Source organism: Ovis canadensis, chromosome 7 (genome assembly GCF_042477335.2).
Source record: "Ovis canadensis isolate MfBH-ARS-UI-01 breed Bighorn chromosome 7, ARS-UI_OviCan_v2, whole genome shotgun sequence".
In the NCBI taxonomy this organism is placed as follows: Eukaryota; Metazoa; Chordata; class Mammalia; order Artiodactyla; family Bovidae; genus Ovis; species Ovis canadensis.
This window is the reverse complement of record NC_091251.1, coordinates 28,726,371-28,748,780: the sequence shown is the minus strand read 5'-3', so window position 1 is coordinate 28,748,780 and position 22,410 is coordinate 28,726,371. Positions and strand designations below refer to the sequence as shown.

Genomic DNA, 22,410 nt, shown 5'->3' with positions numbered 1-22,410 from the left:
GTCCCATGGGGATAGTTTTAAAAGAGGTGATTATGAGGTGATCAAAAGCTTTCCAGACAAGCAAAAGATAAGAGAATTCAGCATCATCAAGCCAGCTTTACAACAAATGCTAAAGGAATTTCTCTAGGTAGAAAACAAGAGAAGGAAAAGACCCGTCTATAGCAAATACCCAAAACAATTAAGAAAACGGTAATAGGATCACGTTGTTGCTGCTCAGTCACCCAGTCGTGTCCAACTCTTTGCGACCTCATGGACTGAAGCACGCCAGGACTCCCTGCCCCTCACCATTTCCCTAAGCTTGCCCAAGTTTATGTTCATTGCATCGGAGATGCCATCCAGCCATCTCATCCTCTGATGCCCTCTTCTCCTTCTGCCCTCCATCTTTCCCAGCGTCAGGGACTTTTCCAATGCATCTGTTCCCATCAGATGATCAAAATACTGGAACTTTAGCTTCAGCATCAGTCCTTCCAGTGATTATTCAAGGTTGATTTTCATTAAGATTGACTGGTTTGATCTCCTCGCCGTCCAAGAGACTTTGAGGAATCTTCTCCAGCACTACAGTTCAAAGGCATCAGTTCTTTGGCACTCTGCCTTCTTTATGGTCCAGCTATCACAACCATTCATGACCACTCGAGAGACCATAACCTTGACTATACAGACCTCTGTCGGCAGAGTCATGTCTCTGCTTTCCAACACACCAAGTTTGTCGTCGCTTTCCTGCCAAGAAGCAATCGTCTTCTGATTTCATGGCTGCAGCCACCGTCTGCAGTGATTTTGGAGCCCAAGAAGAGGAAACCTGTCACTACTTCCACCTTTTCCCCTTCTATTTGCCATGCAGTAATGGGGCCGGATGCCATGATCTTAGTTTTTTTAATATTTAGTCTTAAGCTGGCTCTTTCACTCTCCTTCTTCACCCTCATTGAGAGGCTCTCTAGTTCCTCTTTGCTTTCTGCCATTAGAGTGGTATCATCCGCATATCTGAGGTTGTTGTTTCTCCCACCTATCTTGATTCTAGTTTGTAACTTATCCAGCCCAGCATTTCTCATGATGTGCTCAGGGTACAGGTTAAACAAACAGGGTGACAGGATCATACATATTGATAATCATCTTAGATGTAAGTGGATTAACTACGTCAAGCACAGACATGGACTGGCTGAGCAGATGAAACGTGCATATATGCGCTTCCACTTACCACATCACTCTGCTTGATCCTCCAAAGTGTATGCAATTATTTTATATTGTTAGGTTAACCACGTTTTCATTATGGCTTGCAATTATAATTATCTTTTATTTTTTGTCTGGCTATTGATTGTAAAAACGGATAAACATCCTCTATAATTGTGATTATGTAGCTATTACTCAATACCATTGTATCAGGATTGTTCAACAGAAAAACAACAGAATTCTGTATCACCAAAACTACCATTTAACAGAGAAACCTGCAACCACTTTTTAAAACACAGATGCATATCAGAATTATCTTTGAATTTTCTAAAAAATACAAATGCCCAGGTATTGTTTTTTTCCCTCCAAAGCTCCAGACGTGTTTCTAATGAGCATGTTTAAAACAACTGGACTATATGAGGACCTCTTACTTTTATCTAGCTTCTTTCACTTTGTGTATTTCATCTTCAGTCTCCCATCTCACTTAGTTTATGTTTCCCGATTTCTCCAGCTCCTTTTTTTAATGTTCTTTCTCAAGTCTTTATCAAGCACAGCAGAAAAGCTTCTGTATACATATATAGAAATAATACATATAACACATATTTTTAGAAAACTTAAGAATTTTATCCTAACTAAAACATTTATGGCATTTTGATTCCACTTGTTTGACTTAGTATGAATAGAATGCTAGATCTATAATTTAAAAAAATAGATACACAACAAGCTACAAAGGTTTACTGTATAGCACCGGGAACAATAGTCAATATCTTACAATAACCTATAATTGAAAGTATTTTCAAAAATAATATATGTGTATATGTATAACTGAATTACACAGAAAACCCCCAGGATTCTACTTTTTCAAACTTGGTAAGGTTTATCCTTTAGCTAGTTTTTCTAATGTCTTATGGAAATCTAATTACAATGTATGAGATACAAAATTTTTAATATATTTGGATAGGATACAAAATTAATATAAATATAAATCTATCACATATAAATTATTAATGACATCACTCAAGATGCTTCTATTCTTATTTTTTCTGCACTTGATAAAATATTCTCAGAGAGCTATTAATATGTCTCACAATGACTATATATTTTTTCTTTTCCCTTATATTTTTTCTGATTTTTGCTTTATGCATCTTTGCTTCTTTGTTGTTAGGAGTCTAATCATTTATGATGTCTATCTTTTTTGTGAATTTTACCTATTATCATTAAAAATATTCATCTTTGTTTCATGTAAAAATAAAAATAAAAAATTTTAAGGGAAAAAAGAGAGGTGATAAAGTCAAAACAAGAGGGATACTCTAATCTAATTGGTGTCCCTCACAAGAGGAGGAAATCTGGACATGCAGGGAGGCCCCAGGGATACGCAGGCAAAGGGATGACCCAGGGAGGTCACCGCAGGAAGGTGGCCCTCTCCAAGCTAAAGAGGGACCTCAGAGAAATCCAGCCCTCCTGGCACCTTGATCTTGCACTTCCAGCCTCCAGAGCTGTGAGAAAATAAATTTCTGCTCACCAGAAATTTAAGCCACCCAGTCTGTGCTACTTTCTATGGCAGCTCAAGCTGACTAAGACAAACTGTGAGTGGTGAGGCTGAGTGACAAAGTCTCTAAGCCAGCGCCTCTCCACAGTCCTTCCGCAGGTGTCTGAGATCACCGGGGCGGTTGGTGGGGCTGGGGCATCTGCATTGCCAATATGCTCCCAGGGCACGCAGACATCGCCGCTATGTCTGGCCTCCAGCCCAGGCTCCTGGCTCAGCATCGTGCTGTCACCTCCCTGCCTGGAATCTAGTTCATCACCAAAGAGGAGGTGCCCTTTAGGTAAGTTAAGATGAAACCAAAGACACAGGCATGAAAAGTCAGGGAGGGGACAGTGAGACACCAGCAAGGAGTCTGGTGAGGTGTTGGTGGGCAGACGCCTGCAGAGAATAGGGAGGGAAGAGAACAGGCCACAGAATGCTGTGTCAAGTATAACCTGTCATTTAGTGAGTACTGCAAGGTCCCCGACACTGGGTCTGACATCAAGCCACTGTCTCATGCAGAATAAACCGTGGCTGGTCCTGGTAAAAGAAAAACACTTAAGTTCTCAACCTAAAGAGCATAAAACATCACTGGTACAAAACCCACGCACAAATACTAGAACTGTAAATCGACCGAATTAATAGCCAACCATTATTGGTGTTAAGCAATTACAGGTAAAGGTCAATTTAGAATACTGGGGGCAATGTTCTTTAAAATATGTGTTCAGTATTCAGTCAAGAATAAAGTAGCTTTCCAAACATTCAATGCCACATTTATATAAAATGATGGTAAATTTCTTCTGACCAAACATGTAAGATGGAAACAAAGTAGTGAAAAGAAATGATCATTGTATCTAGGATGGAGGAGCCAAAGGATATTAATACTTCAATGAACAATAAAGTGAAAAAAAAAAAAGACATATAGTATGTTCTTAAAAAGGTGCAGGTAGGGTGGACCAGGGTGAGAAGTCCCACTGAATGATGGGCATAATACAGAGTGCTGATCTATAGAAGAAGTGATGAAGGAGAAACAGTGGAGCATTTTGCCAGTATAATAACATATACTATATAAGTACTTTTGCCTGGAAAATCCCATGGATGGAGGAGCCTGGTGGGCTGCAGTCCATCAGGTTACTAGGAGTCGGACACGACTGAGCGACTTCTCTTTCACTTTTCACTTTCATGCATTGGAGAAGGAAATGGCAACCCACTCCAGTGTTCTTGCCTGGAGAATCCCAGGGACGGGGGAGCCTGGTGGGCTGCCGTCTCTGGGGTCGCGTAGAATTGGACACGACTGAAGCGACTTAGCAGCAGCAGCATATATAGAATAATATCAGTATAATGATACATTCCATCAGTATAATATATAGTCTTTGATCTAAGAACTAGAAAACCAATTTCAAATCCTAGGCATTGATTTAAAAATCTGCCATGGGCAAGCTTGTGATAACATGATTGGAAAATCTGTAGTAGGCAAAACAATGTCCTCTCAAGAACATCCATGTCCTAACTGCCAGCACCTGTAAGTATGTTAGGTTACATGGCAAAGGGGAGTTAAGGTCATGGGTGGCATTCAAGTGGCTAATCAGCTGACCTTACAATAGGGAGATTATCCAGACTGTCCAGGTATGCCTCATGTAATCATGAGGGTCCTTAAAAGCAGAGGAAAGGAGATGTGGCTATGGAGGAACGGCTGACAACTGCAACACTGCTGGCTTTGAAGCTGGAGGAAGTGGGCCGGGAGCCAAGGAATGTGGGTGGTCGCCAGAAGCTGGAAGAGGCGAGAAAACAGATTCTCCCATCGAGCCTCCACTGACACTTTGATTTTAGCCTAGTGAGACCCGTGTGAGACTTGTAACTGACAGCACTGTAAGATAATCTATCCTCTTTTTAAGCTATCAAATTTGCGGTAATTTGTTATGGTGAAAAGAGAAAACTAATACTAGGTCGAATTTGTCCCCAAATCCAAAACCATTCTTAGAACTGGAGATGGTAGCACATGGTTTCAATTTCTTACTAGGACAACTGATGCCTTGCTTTGAAACAATTCAAAGATTATATATGACATCCTCTGAAGCTTCCCCAGTATGGGACATCTTGCTGAAACACATATCAAATCTGACCAGAAACTACTCTCATGCATGCAATGGGAAGGCCAAATAAATGTCATTAAACACTTAGATAAAATTTAAGCAAGATAACAAAGAAATCAGTAAAACAACAGAAGGTCCTCAAATAGAGCAAATCCCACCTTTTTTTGGGAAATGACACTAGTTTTGAACCTGAGCTGTCCACAGATATTTGCTATCGGATGTGTCTAGCAAAAGCCTCCAAAAAAATCCAGATTTGGCTAATTTCACTTTTAAAGGGATTAAAAATGTCTATTTATTATTTTAAATATCTCTAGAACTTTTCTAAAGGAACCACACATGAAATATTCAACAAAAATGATACTTCAATAAAATAAAATTCAAATAAGGACACAAGAACGTCTGTGGACTATGAAAGAGGAGATTCACAAACAATCCTGAAATTGATTCCCACAGAAATCACTTTTCTGGACATTGTTGACTGAAGTATAATGTTAACTGAGCAAGATACTACTTTCAGTTTTTGTTTATAATCTTTTTTTCTTGAAAGGAAGAAAAATCAAGTAACTATAGATACAGATACTGTTTTAAGAGAGTGAAAACAGCAACATAAGATAATTCATATGAAATTAAAATATTTACTAATTCTAGTGCTCAGTTATAATCATTATGTGAAACTGCATTACAATGTTTGAAACTGACAAGCAAAATTTATAGTAATTTCTGATTCTAAAGGTGGCTTTAAGAATATTTTTGATAATTCCAGTTCCTCTGTCTCAGCAGAGTTGAGTAAAAACTCAACAGAAATTTCTCGCAAATAAAAGTAATAAAAATTTTTAAAAAATATCTAAGGACTATGATTCATGAATAATGATCTAATTTGGCATCACTGTTAATAGAACACAAATTATGTGATAATGTTGATTACAAAGTTATCATAATTTTGCTGAAGTGAAGGCAAGAAAAATAAATTTTACAGAATAAACATGCAAATTTATGAATTATGTGTATTCAGTTCAGTTCAGTTCAGTCACTCAGTCGTGTCCGAGTCCTTGTGACCCCATGAATCGCAGCATGCCAGGCCTCCCTGTCCATCACCAACTCCTGGAGTCCACCCAAATCCATGTCCATTGAGTCAGTGATGCCGTCCAACCATCTCATCCTCTGTCGTCCCCTTCTCCTCCTGCCCTCAATCTTTCCTAGCATCAGGGTCTTTTCAAATGAGTCAGCCCTTTGCATCAGGTGGCCAAAATATGGAGTTTCAGCTTCAACATCAGTCCTTCCAATGAACACCCAGAACTGATTTCCTTTAGGATGGACTGGTTGGATCTCCTTGCAGTCCAAGACACTCTCAAGAGTCTTCTCCAACACTACAGTTCAAAAGCATCAATTCTTCAGTGCTCAGCTTTCTTTATAGTCCAACTCTCACATCCAAACATGACCACTGGAAAAACCATAGCCTTGACTAGACAGACCTTTGTTGACAAAGTAATGTCTCTGCTTTATAATATGTTATTATACTCATCCAAACATCACTAATTCATCAACATCATATCCAGACATGTACAATAATAATTAAGGTCAGTTGTCTTTGGCATTCTATTGGCATTGTGCTAAGTTGCTTCAGTTGTGTCCAACTCTTTGCAACCCCATGGGCTGTAGCCCACTAAGCTCTTCTGTCCATGGATTTCCCAGGCAAGAACAGTGGTATGGATTGCCATGTCATCCTCCAGGGGATCTTCCTGACCCGGGATCGAACCCACATCTTTTAGGTCTCCTGCGTTAGCAGGCAGGTTCTTTACCACTAGCATCACCTGGGAATCACAGTTTTACATATTGTTTTTTGTCACTATGAAGGGATGTTTGTCAAGGTAGAATTTATGTAACTATGAGCTTCATTTTGACTTTTACATATTTAGACATATAGTCTGTGACCTTGATTTATTCTCCTGATTCAGATCCAGCGCATGGCAGGAGAAAACCCAGTTTTATTTGTTCATCATGAGAGCACTGAAAGGTAACGACTGTCAAGCCCATTTTACAGATGAGGAAAGTGAAGTTCTATGAAATGGAATTTCTAAAGTCAGAAGAAATAGCAGAAGCAAGATGCAAATCCTTGTTAGTTAGATTGAAAAGCCCAGGATGCTTCACTACATCCAGCCTAGTGGAGTCAAGGATTGCTACAAACATTTCATGGATATGCTAGATGTTATAAAAGTTTTCAGAAGGAAGGGATGGCTGGACCCTTGTGATGCAGAAAGGGCCTGGAAGAATAGCTGGGGAACTTCTGGTTCTGGTAGAATGGTGGATTAGATGTCATGAAGATCCTTCAAAGAAAACAATTAAAATCCTACATGAAGCCTGAATCATGTACTGGATAAATGTATTAGCAAGATGGCACAAAAGGAAGAAAGCCATAAAGCCCTCAAACAAAGGAAACCAGGAACTCTATGAGGTAAGCTGCTTTCCCCATCAGAGTTTCTGCTGCCAAGCTTTGCAAATAAAAGATGAAATCCAAGACCCATCAAAAGCAGGGAATCTAACAGGTGACTTCATCAATAAAACTAGGACTTTAAAGATAAGTGAATGCGAAATAAATCTTACCAGACAGAACAAGACAGTTACAAAAGTTGTCTCTCTGAAAAAAAAAAAAATCTCTCCCAAGAATTCAGGACCATCAGCTCATCTTCACAGGGGGTCCGTGGTCCAAATCCATACCACCACCGTGGTCCGAGAAATTTCAAGTGGAAAACTTACCATGGTTACAAACAGAAATCAAAGTGTTATAGTTTCCTCAGGCGAGTAATAAGACAAATGCAAATCCTCTCTGAAGAATTTCTATTTTAATACAAGCATGCACATACCTGGAAACAAAATGCCACGGATGAGAAACAGCAAAAACAGGAGACGGCAGAAAGACCAAAGAACAGACACTGAAATATAAAATAATGATGTTCAAGTATGTTTACAGAAAGAGATAAACATAGAAACAATAAACAAGCAGATTTGAAAATAAGGTAATGCAACTTTAAGAAATTAGAAACAAGAACAAATAAAAATTCATTGAAAGGATAAATAGCATAGTACACCAAATTGACAGGGTAATCAGCCAACTGAAAATACATTCAAAGAAACTATCCAGGATGCAGTCAGAGAGATTAAGAAATAGAAGATGTAAAAAAGCAAATAAGAGACATAGCAAAAATTTCTCTGGAAGGAGAAAATACAATGATTCTGATGTGATATTTGAAGAGATAACTGGTAAATGTCTATAGCTGTTGTTCAGTCGCATAGTCAAGTCCAACTCTTTGCAACCCCCATAGGCTGCAGCACACCAGGCTACCCTGTCTTCCACTATCTCCCAGAGTGTGCCCAAATTCATGTCCACTGCGTAGGTGATGCTATCTAACCATTTCATCCTCTGCCACCTCCTTCTCCTTTGGCTTTCAATCTTTCCCAGCATCAGAGGCTTTTCCAATGAGTCAGCTCTTCGCATAGGTGGCCAGGGTATTGGAGTTTCAGCTTCAGCATCAGTCCTTCCAATGAATATTCAGGGTTGAATTCCTTTAGGATGGACTGGTTTGATCTCCTTGAAGTCCAAGAGACTCTCAAGAGTCTTCTCCAGCATCACAATTCAGAAGCATCACATGCCTAGGTCTGTAAATGTCTAGAATTGCTGAAAGCCACTAGTCCTCAGATCCAAGAAGCGAGGCAGAGTAAAGACAGTTGGTGCTCACCACATACTCTAAGTGCTTTCTTACACGTCTCAGACCTTCTTGTCGTTAGGTTGGGGCCATGTTGACTGTATCTGGTTGCAATTAATTCCAGGCCAGGGCAGTGAAAGAATGATGCCTTCTTGTCATGGTGGACTTGGGATGCAACCCTTCCACTCTTAAGAACTGAGCCACTCATCCCCCGGTGGAAATCACTTTTGGCTGAAAATGGCTACATTGCCCACTTTATGCTCACTGCTAAAGGGCAGCACACCACCCCCCACCCCCCCCAACTAAGGATGGATGCAAAGTCCTGGCCTTCTTTTCTCCTTGAGGGCAATTCTGAAGGATCAACCCAGCTCCAGAGCTCCCCGGGGGGGGGGTCAGCTGAGGCCTGTGATGTGACTTCTCCTTCTACCCAAGCCTGCTTCCCCCTCTTACTTAAATATTGTTCCTCATGAATTTCCCGCATGCAGGTCTTTTGCCTCAGAGCCTGTTTCTGGGAAATCCAACCTAAGACATCTCTTCCTCTTCCCCTTCTGTGGCGATGTAGGAGGCCATATGTTCCCGACAGAGCAGCTAGAAGGTGGCTAACCTTTTATTCTCCTGGACACTTCACAGTTCCTCACTGACCACTTAGCTGGGTAATGTCAGCAAGAAATCAGCCTTTGCTCTGTTAAGACATTATTGACCACAGACATATTAATACCATGTAAAGACAGCTGGAGTAACCATTAAACTGATAAATTCAGAGAATCTATCTAGCATATTAATTACAAAACAAGGGAAGGGAAAAGAGCATGTTCAAAAGGAAAAAAGAAAAGAATGTAAAACTTAAAGAATGCAGGAAAGGGAGGACAACAGAGAAACCAGGACAAATGCACACAAGATGATCAAAATAAATGCAAGTATTTCAATACTCATTATAAATATGAACAGACTAAACCATCCCTCTAAATGACACATGTTGCCAAGCAAGATAAAATCCAACTGTAACGTTTACATGAGACACAATTGAAATATAAGGACAGGGAGAGATTATTAGTCAAAGTAAGGAAAGAAATAAATCAGACACATAGCAAAAACAATAATGCTGGCGTTACTATAGGACTATCAGACAGACACTAAGACAAAAGGCATTACTAGATATAAAGAGAACCACTTTTAAAAAATAATAAGAACTTTACTTTACCAGGAAGATAAAATTAAGAACTTAGATGGACCTAAAAAACACAAGCTCAAAACATATAAAGCAAAAACTGACTTATCTACATGGAGTAGTTCACAAATATGATACCACTGTGGAAGATTTTAACACATTTCAATTATGGATAGCTTAAGCAAGCATAAGTTGCATAAGAAATCAAAATGGAAGTTAGAAAATTAATTAGAACTGCATATGTGGACTGCAGTTAAAGCAATACTCAGGAAGAAATATATATATATATATATATATATTTAATTGTTTATATTACGAGGTAGAGTGATTAACTTAAGAAGTTAGAGAAATAATAAACAAACCCAAAGTAGAAGGAAAATAATAAAACTAACAGAGACATCAGAGATATAAAATACATTATAGAGAGAATCCACCAAGCCCAAATCATCTTCTTTTCAAATACTTTTTTAAAAGACAAACTGGCAAGATTAACCAAGAAGAGAACATTAAAACAAAGACCACATGTTCATGTCAGTTGACACAGAAAAAGCATTTCACAAATCCAACACCCTTTTGAGATCAGAAAACACTCAGTAAAATAATACAGAACTCCTTTAAAGCTAAAAGGCCGTCTATGAGAAACCCAGAGCTAACATATAATAGAAAGCTTTCCTCCCACCATTAGGACGTCCGCTCTTACCACCTCTATTCAATATTGTAGTGGAGAGTCTAGGTAAGTCAACTGAACAAGAAAAAGAAATAAAAACCATCTAAATTAAAATGCAGAAGCAAACCTATCTCCATTTGCAGATGATATAATTTTTACATATAGGGATTTCTAAAGGAATCACTAAAATACTGTTAGAACTGTAAATACTGTTAATAAATTAATTCAGCAAGCATGTAAGATACAATATATACAAAACTTGGTTTTACTTCTATATCCTAGCAAAGAAAATCTGAAATAAATTTAAGGAAGCAATTCCACTTACAACGGTATCAAAAACCACAAAACACTTAGATATAAACTTAACAAATCATTTTACTGGTACAATTTTACATACTGAAAACTACAAAACACTGCTGAAAGAAATTAAAGAATACCTAAACAAATGGAAAGGCAGCCCATGTTCATCGATTTAATTTACTTAATAATATTAAGATGGTAATGCTTCCCAAATTGATCAACAGATTCAAAGGAACCCCTATTAAAATCCTGGTTGCATTTTTTTTTTTTTTGGCAGAAACTGACAAATAGATCCTAAAATTCATAAGGAAATGCAAGGGACCCTGAACAGTCAAAACAACCTTGAACAAGAAGATCAGAGTTAAAGGACTCATACTTCCCAATTCCAAAACTCACAGCAAAGCACAGTAATCAAGACAATGAGGTACTGATATAAGAATAGACAAACAGATCAATGGAATAAAACTGAGAATCCAGAAATAAACCTTCACATTTACAGTCAATCAATTTTCAATAAAGGTGTTAAGATAATTCCTGAAGAAATAATGAACAGTCTTTTCAACAAATGCTGTTGGGACTGCTTGATATCCCATACTAAAAGAAAAAAAAAAAACCAGAATAAAGCTGGACCTCTATCTCACACCACCTACAATAACTAACGCCAGTGGTAAAGAACCCATCTGCTGATGCAGGAGATGCGGAGACATAAGAGACAAGGATTCAATCCCTGGGTTGGGAAGATCCCCTGGAGGAGGGCATGGCAACCTACTCCAGTATTCCTGACTGGAGAATCCCTATGGACAGAAAAGCCTGGTGGGCTACAGTCCATAAGGTCACCCAGAATCGGACACGACTGAAGCAATTTAGCACACAAGCATAATAACACACACACACACACACACACACAGAATGGATCATAGACCTAAATTTTAGGGATAAAACTCTTCAAAGAAAATCTAGGAGTAAACCTTCATGACCTTGGATAAACCAAACGTTTTTTAGTTATAACACCCAAAACATAAGCAACAGATGAAAAAAAATATTTGCTGCTGCTGCTGCTGCTAAGTCACTTCAGTCACATCCGACTCTGTGCGACCCCATAGATGGCAGCCCACCGGGCTCCCCTGTCCCTGGGATTCTCCAGGCAAGAACACTGGAGTGGGGTGCCATTGCCTTCTCCAGTGCATGAAAGTGAAAAGTGAAAGTGAAGTCGCTCAGTTGTGTCTGACTCTTAGTGACCCCATGGACAGCGGCCCACCAGGATCCTCCGTCCATGGGACTTTCCAGGCAAGAGTGCTGGAGTGGGGTTAAATAATATTAAATTTTAAAACTTTCATGTTTCCAGGGATACCATGAATAACATGAAAATGCAGCACACAGAATGGTAGAAAACATTTTCAAACCATGTATCTGATAAGGGACTTGTATTCAAAAAAGAACTCATACCACTCAGCAACAAGGACAAATGACCCAACTTAAACACTGGCCAAAGACTTGAATGGACATTTTTCTGAAGAAAGTATACGAATGGCCAATAAGCACATGAAGAGAGGCTCAATATCACTAATCTTTAGGAAAATTCAAATAAAAACTACAGTGAGATATCACCTCATATCTGTTAGGATGGCTACTATCAAAAAAAAAAAAAAAAACCGAAAATACCAGTCATCTAAATTTAGGGACAGTCTACAAAAAGAAGGAAATCCTGATATACGCTATAACATCGATAAACTTGAAGACCTTATGCTCAGTAAAATAAGACAGTCACAAAAAGACAAATACTGCATAATTTCACTTGCACGAAGTACTTAAAGTAGTCAAATCATAAAGACAAAATGTATTAATGGCAGTCGTCAGAGACCAGCCAGGGGAAAATGGGGAGTTCTTATTTAATGGGCACAGAGTTTCAGCTTTACAGGATAAAAAGGATTATGGAGATGAATGGTAGTGATGGCTGCAAAATAAGGTAACTGTATTTAACACCACAGAACCGTGCACTTAAAAATAGTTAAGACAGTAAATTTTAGGTTAAGCATATTTTGCCACAATAAAAGTAAAAGTAACTCCTAGATTCATCACGTGGCCCAGCAATTCCACTCCTAGGTGCGTCCCTAGAGAATTGAAAATATGTCCACACAAAAACTTGTACACAAATAACTCATACATAGCATTACTCATAATAACCAAAAAAAAAAAAAAGGGAACAACTTGAGTGTTCACCAACTGATGAATGAATTAACAAACTGGTGTACCCATAAGTGGAATATTATTCAGCCATAAAGACAAATAAAGTGCTAATCCATGCCATAGCACACATGAACCTTGGAAACACTATGCTAAGCGAAAGAAGGCATTCACAGAAGGCCACCCACTGCATGACCCCATTTATATGAAGTGTCCAGAACAGGCACATCCATAGAGACGAAGTACATCAGTGGTTGCCACAGGCCTGGGAGAGGGGGCAGTGGGAAAGGCCTGCTACTTGGTACAGATTCTCTTTCTAGGGTGATGACAACATTCTGAAACTGATCGTGGTGACGGTTTTATACAACATACTTTGTGTGTGTCAACATATTAAAACTCACTGAGCTGTGTCCTCTTCAAGGGAGTATTTTATGGTAGCAGCAGTAGTGCTAGTCACTCGGTCGTGTCCAATTCTTTGCAACCCCACGGACTGGGCTCCTCTGTCCATGGGATTCTCAAGGCAAGAATACTGGAGTGGGTTGCCGTTTCCTTCTCCAGGGGATCTTCCTGACCCAGGGATCGAACCTGGGTCTCCCACATTGCAGGCAGATTCTTTACCATCCGAGCCACCAGGAAGCCCCATAAATTATATTTTAATGAAAGTGTTTAAAAAAACTTTCGACAGAGAAAATTCAGCTGTAGCATCAAGTTGTCCCTTGCACAGTTCCACCATGTCATTCATATAGAGTAAGAGATAAATGATGCTCCCCTGAGGTGAGCAACATGATGGTCCTGATCGAACAGCTTTAGAGGTAAAGCCTACCAAGTAGTCAGGAATGCATAATTCCAATATTATACAATTTTTCTATAGAATAAAATTGCAACACTCTCCAACTCATCTGTGGTTGCCATCATCATAATCCCCAGTGCAGGCAAGGGCAGTATAAGAAAGAAAAATTACAGGCCAATTCAATAAATAGATTGAAGGATCCTAGTCAAAAATATCAGCTGCTTGCAGCAACAGATTAAAAGCATACTCCATCATGACCAAGTAATATTTAAATGCAATGTTGGTTTAACGTTAGTAAGTCAATCAATGTAATTAACCACATTAACAACTTTCAAATGAGTCATATATGACCATCTCAGAAGATATACGATAGGAAAAAGAATTTATTACTGATTACAGGGGGGAAAAAATCCTAAGAAACAAGGGATAGAAAGGCAGGTTATTTAAATATACACACCCAGAGAAAGAGCTAACATTAAGTAACAAAACGCTGAAAGCATTTCTTTGGATTAAAATCAAGAACAATACAAAAATGCCTGCAATCACAATTCACTTTAGTAAAGCTTCTGATTCCCATGGTGGTGATCTAGGCACTCACTTTGAGAAATCCTGGGCTGGAGAAAACCAGTTGCTATGAGCTGACTCCTTGCTTCCAGGTGCCCAAGCCCACCCAGCCAGCACCACTGATCTGGCTCTGCTTCTGCTCCTTCATTGTTAGCCCAACAGTCTATTTCATTTTTCTTGGATCGTCACAGTATATCTGTGAGATAGATATTATCCCCATTTCACAGACAGGGAAACTGAGGCTTAGCATTACGAGTCTTGTCCAAATTCCCATCGTAAGTGGCAGAGCACAGTGCAAGGCTGAGAAAAGGTTTGCTTTCCCTCTCCAGAGCCAGCACCTCAGGAACCCTCCTGCCTGTGCCCCTAAATTAAGGCCTCCCGGACAATGTGGTGAGTTTACCTGTAGCCTGGGGGCCAGGGCTATCATTAACAAAAGATCCTCAATATGACCCCAAATACTCTAGTTTCCTGGCCAAGGGTCATGCCATGTTCCACATGAACTTGCAGTCTAGACTTCCCTGTTTGTCTCTAGGTTGGGTTTGTGTAGGAATCAACACTTAGACATTTGTTCCATTCTTTGAGCTCTTTGTTCACGTCTTTCAGAGCTCCCTAATGTACCCAGGTCTGTTTTTAGGCACAAGGGAGACTAGAAATTATGAAGCACGCACCTGAGTCACGCCTTCCACAGGAAGAGAGAACTGTCCTTTCCTGTAAGTAAGCCATTAGCAGGATTGCGCCGGAATAAAGGATGCCAAGAGGTGGTGCCCCACCCCTCCACGGATGGGTGAAGCTCAGAGAGGGTAGGGAAGTGGTCTAGGCCACACAGCTGGCTAATATATGAAGGGAGAGGCGGCTGTACAGAGCAGCGTGCAGAGGTGTCAACCAACAGCTGAAGGGAGAGGGCACCAGCAGCTCCATGCAGGAGTCAGAAAGGAGGATGGATGAAATGGAGGGGAGGAGATGGAGTAACCCTTCTTCAAATAGAGATCAAGAAAAGTGAATGTCCGATCCAGTGGGGAGACTAGAGAGAGCACCAGTGTGGCTGGAGAAGTGGGTTTAATGGATAGAAAACAATGGAGGAGGTGGATAGTGGTCAGGCCAGGGGATACCAGGCTGGGGAGGGAGACTCTGGGAGGAGCAGCTCAATGCCTCCTCCCAACACACTCCACTCCTCCAAGTCCAGAGAGCACAGGAGAGTTGATAATAACAGCCAACATTACTGACTTCATCACATGCCACGTACTTCCCATAGGTTGCCTCACTTAATCTTCACCACTATCCTAGGAAGCAGATTCTAGCACCACCCCATTTTACAGATGCAGAAACTGAGGTCAGGAGATTAAGTTCACTCTGCGGACCAAGTATTGGAACCCAAAGACCCCACCAAAAGAAAGCTTAACATTTCTATGAAGTCTCCTATTTTAAATATTCATGCAAATTATGCATTTTCTCCTTAAAATGGTTGCATCTGAATATTTTTAAGATGTCATTCCTCCTCCCCAACTAAATCCTCAAATAAAACCACCCTCCAGACAGGCAGAGCCACTGTGTTCCCCCTGGGGCCGCATGAACCTTGCACATGATGCTGGGAAGCCAAGTAGTGGATGCGGGAGCCAAAGGAAAGTTTTGAAGGAAACAGATGTGAGACGTGATGTTGGTCTCTGCCTCTGACTAGTGCCACTGTACTAAAAAGAAAACTGTCATCTCCATCATTTATGGAAAACTGGACAGAAGACACATCATCTTCAGCCTCAGGGGCCATCTGGGTCCTTATCCTCAGAACCCCCATACATTCAGAATCCCAGCAGGGGACCCAAGATCCCCAGTGAGAATACTTTTTCTCTTGTATTTCTTTCCTGGGCACAGTCTTGAACCCACCCTTGACCAAAACTCCCAGGAAGACATCCAAGAAGATACCTATAACCTCTGCCCCAAGAATCCCCACAACTGCCCCATGGTTTCCCAGCTCCAGGTCTTCACTCATATCCTTCCTTCCACCTGGAGTGCTCTCCCCACCTCCCAAATGCTACCCATCCTCAAAACGCAGCTTACAGCTCATCCCCTTCACGGAGCCTTCCCTGATCCCCTCCTCCCCCAAGCGACCAACCCCTCCTCTGAACAAATGTGCCCCTCTCTGAGCATACACCCTAACCCACTTGGCCGTGGAAGTGCTCCTGCATGATTTAAAATCTTCCCAACCAACACAGAGCCCCTTAAGGGCAGGCTTGGTATGTGATTCTTCTCTGGGCTCCACACACAGTAACACCTTGCACGTAGTAGGCAGTCAATAAAAATGTCAAGTGCATCAATCAAAGGATCACTCTGCTTCCCTACTCATCACAGCCGCTAGTTCTCTGTGGGCAGAACCAGCCAGGGAAACGCACCAGGAAGACACCCACAGCTTCGTGAGAACGCAGGCAGGACCCCTGCTGGACAGCACTGTGGGGACCCGGCTTCATTTCCAGCGTGTCTGTTGCCTGCTGCATCTTCAGCTCCACCCTCCAACAGCTCCACAGCCTTTTGATTTCACCCCAGTGCCTGCTGGCATCACCTAGCCTTGCAGGCTTTTAGGGAGAGGGCCTAGTGGTCTGTCTCTTCTTACTCTTCCACTCACGGTGCCAAGATTGTTTGGGACTTTGTTTTTTTGTGGAGGGGGGAGGTCATAAGGGCTGGGCAGTCAGCTGGGTGGAAAGGAGCTCTCACCCACCTTTCCCGTGATGTCTTCCAGGTGAAACGTCTCACCATGAAATAACAGTTATTCTTTTTCAATCAAAAAGGAAAGAAATATGGACACTTCCTTGATGGTCCAGTGGTTAAGACTCTGTGCAGGGGACACAGGTTCGATTCCTGGTTCAGGAACTAAGACCCCACATGCCTCATGACCAAAAAAAAAAAAATTTTTTTTTTAAAAGGAAGGAAATATGACACCAAAACAAGGGTGTAGTGAGATGACATTACTTTGCAAGGGCAGGAACCCCACAGACAGCACGGCCTCACCTAAGTCTCACTGAAAACACAGATTCTCACTGCATTGCCGGTGTTTCAGGGTGGCTGCCCTTGAGCACTCAGGCAAAGGAGGTGCGACGACTCTCCCTGATTGCCTCAACTCACACCTGGCTCAGGCCCCCTGCAAGGAACGGGAACAACAGCAAAGCCCCACTCAGGTGACTCTGCCCCTCGCCTGCTTCCAAGCACCCATGGGAGACGACACTTAAAAAGCTGCCACTCAGCCGGTGCTGCTGGCTTCATCTCTGCAGCCTGACTCTGTAGTCTCAATAACGGCTCTGTTTCAGGATAAAATACAGATGTCACAGGCGAGTGCTGCAACTCAAGAACAGTTTCAGGATCACTTCCATTTTCAGGTTTGGCGCAGGCAGGTGAGGGAAACAGGCAGGCTGGATTCCCCAAGGGAATCCGTGAGGGCCTCCTTGCAGAGGCTGGGTCTACACAGAGAAGACTGGGTGGAGACGTAGCAGTCGGCGTGTTGCAGAGGCCCAGCCCTGGTCGCAGCCTGGAACTCAACCATTGGAACGAGAGCACATACCTGGGGCACCTGCTCCATGCTGAGCAGCCTGGGTAGCTTCAGGCTCAGCATCTTGAAGTCGGGCTGGGAAGACCGGTGGGTGACAGCCGGTCCCTGTCACCAGGACTTGCTCAAAGTTCTGACATGGCTCCGGGCGCCTCTGGCCAGCCGGGTCTGAGCCGCTTCACTGAAAGAGGACAGTGGGAAGAACTCCAGTGAGCGTCAGCCCAACTCCAGCTGGGTCAAGACTGTTTAACTACAGAACAGACCTTTGCTTGTGATGGCAAAATAACCAGGCTGCCTTAAAAACAACAGAGAAACAGACTGCTGAGTCATTCACTCTGAGAGTGATGGAGGAAGGTAATTAAATCACAATAGGGCAATCATAGAATTATAGCACTGGAAAGGGCCACGGAGGTCACCCAGTGCCCCGTGTTACACAAGAGGGTCAGAGGCATCGTGCAACCTCCCCAAGGCCACACAGCTTAGGGAGAGCTTGGGGCTGCTCACACTCCCTGCACCAGGTGCTACCCCTGGACAGACAGTGTGGTCCAGGTCTGGCCCACCAAGAGCTGTCCTCCAAATCACCCAGAGAGAGGCAGCTTTTCCAGAAGGCTCAAGGGAGCGGGACTGCCCTGAGACACACAGAAGGACCAGGCCAGGCAAATCTAAGGCACTTGGAGTCTAAGCAACAGGACCGTTTAAATGCAGGATTAACAGCTATACATCATGTAAACTAGAGGAACCCAAAGACAAGGAAAAGGCCCAAGAAACTGGAAAGTACTATTAGTAGCTGGGTTCAGCAAAAGAATGAGCAGAGCGAGGAACTTACCATAGTCAATGCCTCATCTACTCGCATAGTCACTGGGCCAAAATCTGCCACCTCTGGAGAGCTCCCGAGGGGTTCTGTCCCTGGCTCCAAAAGGCCTGAAGACCTGGCTTGTACCTCTCTCGTAGCACCAACCACAACTGACTGCAGGCGGAGCTACCTGCTGAGGTCTCCCCTGCACACACCCAGCCCCTACCAACCTGGGAGGATGATCCTGAGATGGCCAGAATCTCAGGCTGTGTGCTTGGCTCATCCTGGGCCTTCAGCAAATGCTTTTTCAATGATGCAGAGTTGTTCACCCTTTGAACCGAAGGTGTGCTTTTGCTTTCGTGCTTTGTTTATACTTTTGCTTATTATAGCTCTTTATGTTCTGTGCGTTATTATCTGAAACTACGTAGCAAAATGTAATGTAGTTATGTTTCATCATGAGTATGCTTTTATTAAAAACACTGGGGTAATTATTCACCACCGTCAAAAGGTGGCGATGAAAGGGACAGAGAAGAATATAAAATAGTTGGTTTAGAAACCTCACTACAGGATTAAAGACATGGGGAGGGAATTTTAAGGCTGTTTGGGAGACTGTTGTAAGCTAATGACCACTCAAGAAAAGAATCCAGTAACCTAGCAACAATCTACACTACCTTGAAAGAAGACCAGGGGCATCCAAGCGCATCCAAGCACACTCAAGCCACAAACCCTGACAGTTAAAATACAGGACAATATGGGACCTGAGTCTTGTTATGCAAAGTCAGGGAGCTAACGGTCCTTGAAGAGCAGAATCTCAGAATGTAGTCAAGAGAGGAAAATATGAAAAAAAAAAATTAAAATTAAAAAAAAGAGAGGAAAATATGTGAAGGAGGAAAGAAACTAGGTTAAAGGGGACATTGCTCCAAAACCTGAGATGAATGACCATAGCTTGGTAATGTTACCATCCTTTTGCTAATATACATATGATTTAATAGGGCCATCACAGTTCTGGTTAGACCACACAGGGTCAAAGGAGGAATTAACGATGTAAGCCTTGATGTCTGCCCAAGAATGACGAAGGAGGTGGTCTTCTCCCCTCCTCACTTTTTCTCTAAGATGCAGCTCTCTTTGTTCTAGAGGCTGAGCTCCCTTGCTTGCCCACTTATATCTCTTACAAGCATCCTGTACTAATAAACTCACTCTTTGCCTATGGCTTTGCCTCATGCTGAATTCTTTTTGGAATGAGACAAAAGAACCTCAGCTTAATAAGCCCTGACACCAGGTGAGTGGTTTCAATTACAAGAGTGGGTTTGAGTCCCCTCCTAAATCAGTGATCATGGGTTCAAATCCCATCCAAGGAGTGTGGCTTCAGAAACAACCCAAGCACCCATCAGCTCATCGATAGATAAACTAGCAAGTGAACAAGATGCAGCTATGCATGCAATGGAATATTACTCAGTTTTAAAAGAAGTTTCAATGCATGGATGAAACTTGAAAAAATTACATCAGGTGAAATAAGCCAGTCTCAAACGGCCAAATATTGTATGATTCCAATTACATGAGGGGCCTGGCATAGGCTCTTACAGAGCCAGAAAAGAGGTTGGTGGGGAGGGAAGAATCGGAGCTGTTGTTTAAGGGGTACCGAGTTTCTGTTTGGGAGGATTAAAAGTTCTAAAAAGGGGTAGTGGTGATGGTTGCTCAATCCTATAAAAGTAAATTGCACTTAAAAATGATAAATTTTATGTTGCATATATTTTTACCACATTAAAAAAGTAGTTACAGAACATTTCTGAATGACAAAATAATAGAGAAAATAATTTTTTTTTAATCGTTACGTGTTACCTGGGTACATTTTGCCCAGGTTAAAAAAGAAGAGTTGATACTTTGCAAACAAATGAGCAGCATCTGCGTAAGCGGACCTGGCATGTCTTGGTTCTCCTGGATTCAGCCTAAATTACCAAGCCACTTTCACCCCCAGATGCACCACTAACTCACCCTGCAGCAGGAAGAGAGGTGACAGTCTCAGCGTGAGTTTCCAGGGGAATATCACAAAAGCCCCTAGCAACGATGGGACCAAGGCTGGGCCTCCACGGGCCGGCCTACCTTGGTCCCCTGGTTCTCCCGGAATTTCAGTGTCACGAGCAAGATAAAGGAAAGAAATGGTCCCTAGCCTCGCAGCACACACCATCCAGGAAGGCTGACCCAACAAAACACACAATAGGAGGGCAATACGAAGCAGCACATGAGTCACCCTCTTCTTCATTCAGCCAAGGTGTCTGGCATTTTTATCACGTAATGAATAAGAGTAAGGGCTCAGTGTAAAGATGATTACACCCTGTGAGCTGCAGCAGCTGGAGGGAAAACATGAGAACTTAGCTGAAATAAAAATTGCATGGGTTTGTGACACAAAGAATGGAGGAAAATAGATGTCCAGGAAAAATGAAGTTGAAAAGACTGTCCTTGTCTCCAAGAAATGCATAACAAAAAAGATAAGACAGATATGAACTCAACTAACCAGGACAAGTCACCCTTGAAGGCGAGGACCTCCCACCCACTCTACGCCAGGCCTGTGCTGGCAACCTTGCCCGCCTGTCTAGTCTCTTTCACCCTCACCACCCTGGCTCATATCGCCAGGCAGAGCAGTTCAGGGCCTCCAGACTGGACTAGAGCCACATCGGTTCCAAGACCAGTTCACCATTTCCTGTGCAATTCCAGGCAAGCAGCGGAACTCCTTGTGCCTGTTTCCCCATCTGTGAAATGGAAATAACAGTGGTACTTTCTTCCTAGTGTGGTGGTTATGATTAAACGAGAGAAGAACCCATGTAAAGGGCCTGCCCTCAGGGAAAGGGCCAATAAGCACTTGCTCCTGTTACTAATTTTCAGATAGGAAAATTAATTTTCTAGTTTACAGGCAGGAAAACCAAGGTGTTGAAAAGTGAGGGGGCTTGCAGAAGACCTCACAGATAGTAGATAGAGGTATCATTTGATTTCTGGTTGGCGTGGATAGAGGTAGAGGAGGGTTGGGGTCGGGATGGTGATGCTTCTGGAGTTGTGTTATTTCATCTGAGGGCTACAGGCTGCACAGAGATTGGAGACTTTGAAACGGCACTCTGTGGGCCCCTAAGTTGCACCTCAGGGACCACTTTTTTGAGGGTTAGGGGGTTGTACCAATAACTAGGAGAACAAGGAAGTGACTTCTCCCCTATTTTAACCAGAAGATGTCTTAGTTGAAATTTTTCTGAATTATAGTGGAAACATAAGTCCTCTCTTTGAAAAGAAAACATTAAGAGGCATAAGTTTCCTTTTAAAAAGAGAACTGAGGGACTTTCAGCTGTGGTCCTGTGGTTAAGAATCTGCCTTCCGAGGCAGGGAACACAGGTTTGATCCCTGGTTGGGAAACTAAGATCCCTCACACTATGGGTCAACTAAGCCCTTCAAAAAATAAAATAAAAAAAATAGAGATAATTGATTTTGATTAGAGAGTCAAGTTTGGGCTTCCCTGGTGGCTCAGAGAGTAAAGAATCTGCCTGCAATGCAGGAGACGGGGGTTTGATCCCTGGGTCAGGAAGCTCCCCTGGAGAAGGAACGGCAGCCCACTCCAGGATTCTTGTCTGGAGAATCCCATGGACAGAGGGGCCTGGCGGCCTACAGTCCGTGGGGTGGCACAGAGTGAGATGCCACCAAGCAATTAACACTTCAACAATCTGTCTCGGGCTAGTGCTCCATCTGTATTCCTGGTCTCCCCACTCCCGCTCCCTCACTGCCCCCACCCAGTAGACAGCCTACACACTGTATCCCAGGCCTGAAAGGACAAGGCCAGCAAAACATCACATATGAGGTAGCCGAATATAAACAGATGGCCACTTCCCACACGAGAGTCCAAAAAGGAAACAAAAGCCCACCAGGTGCCTCTGTCCATGGAATTCTCCAGGCAA

General features: G+C 42.3%; 1 protein-coding gene across 10 annotated transcripts in view; it reads right to left on the bottom strand.

Moving 5' to 3' along the window:
• Positions 1–22,410, bottom strand: part of PAQR5 (progestin and adipoQ receptor family member 5) — a 123,867-nt gene that overhangs the window by 34,057 nt on the left and 67,400 nt on the right. For 7 of the 10 annotated variants that reach the window (XR_011258080.1, XM_069595515.1, XM_069595512.1 and 4 more), the window contains one exon: positions 17,701–17,866. The exons of 2 other annotated variants lie outside the window; for them this stretch is intronic. Coding sequence is in view for 7 of the 8 variants with exons in the window: in XM_069595515.1 (XP_069451616.1) it covers positions 17,701–17,751 (51 nt within the window). In the remaining variant the exon portion in view is untranslated. Of the gene's footprint in view, positions 1–17,700; positions 17,977–22,410 lie in introns of all 10 variants that reach the window. One more of the 10 variants, XM_069595517.1, reaches the window with a different exon arrangement.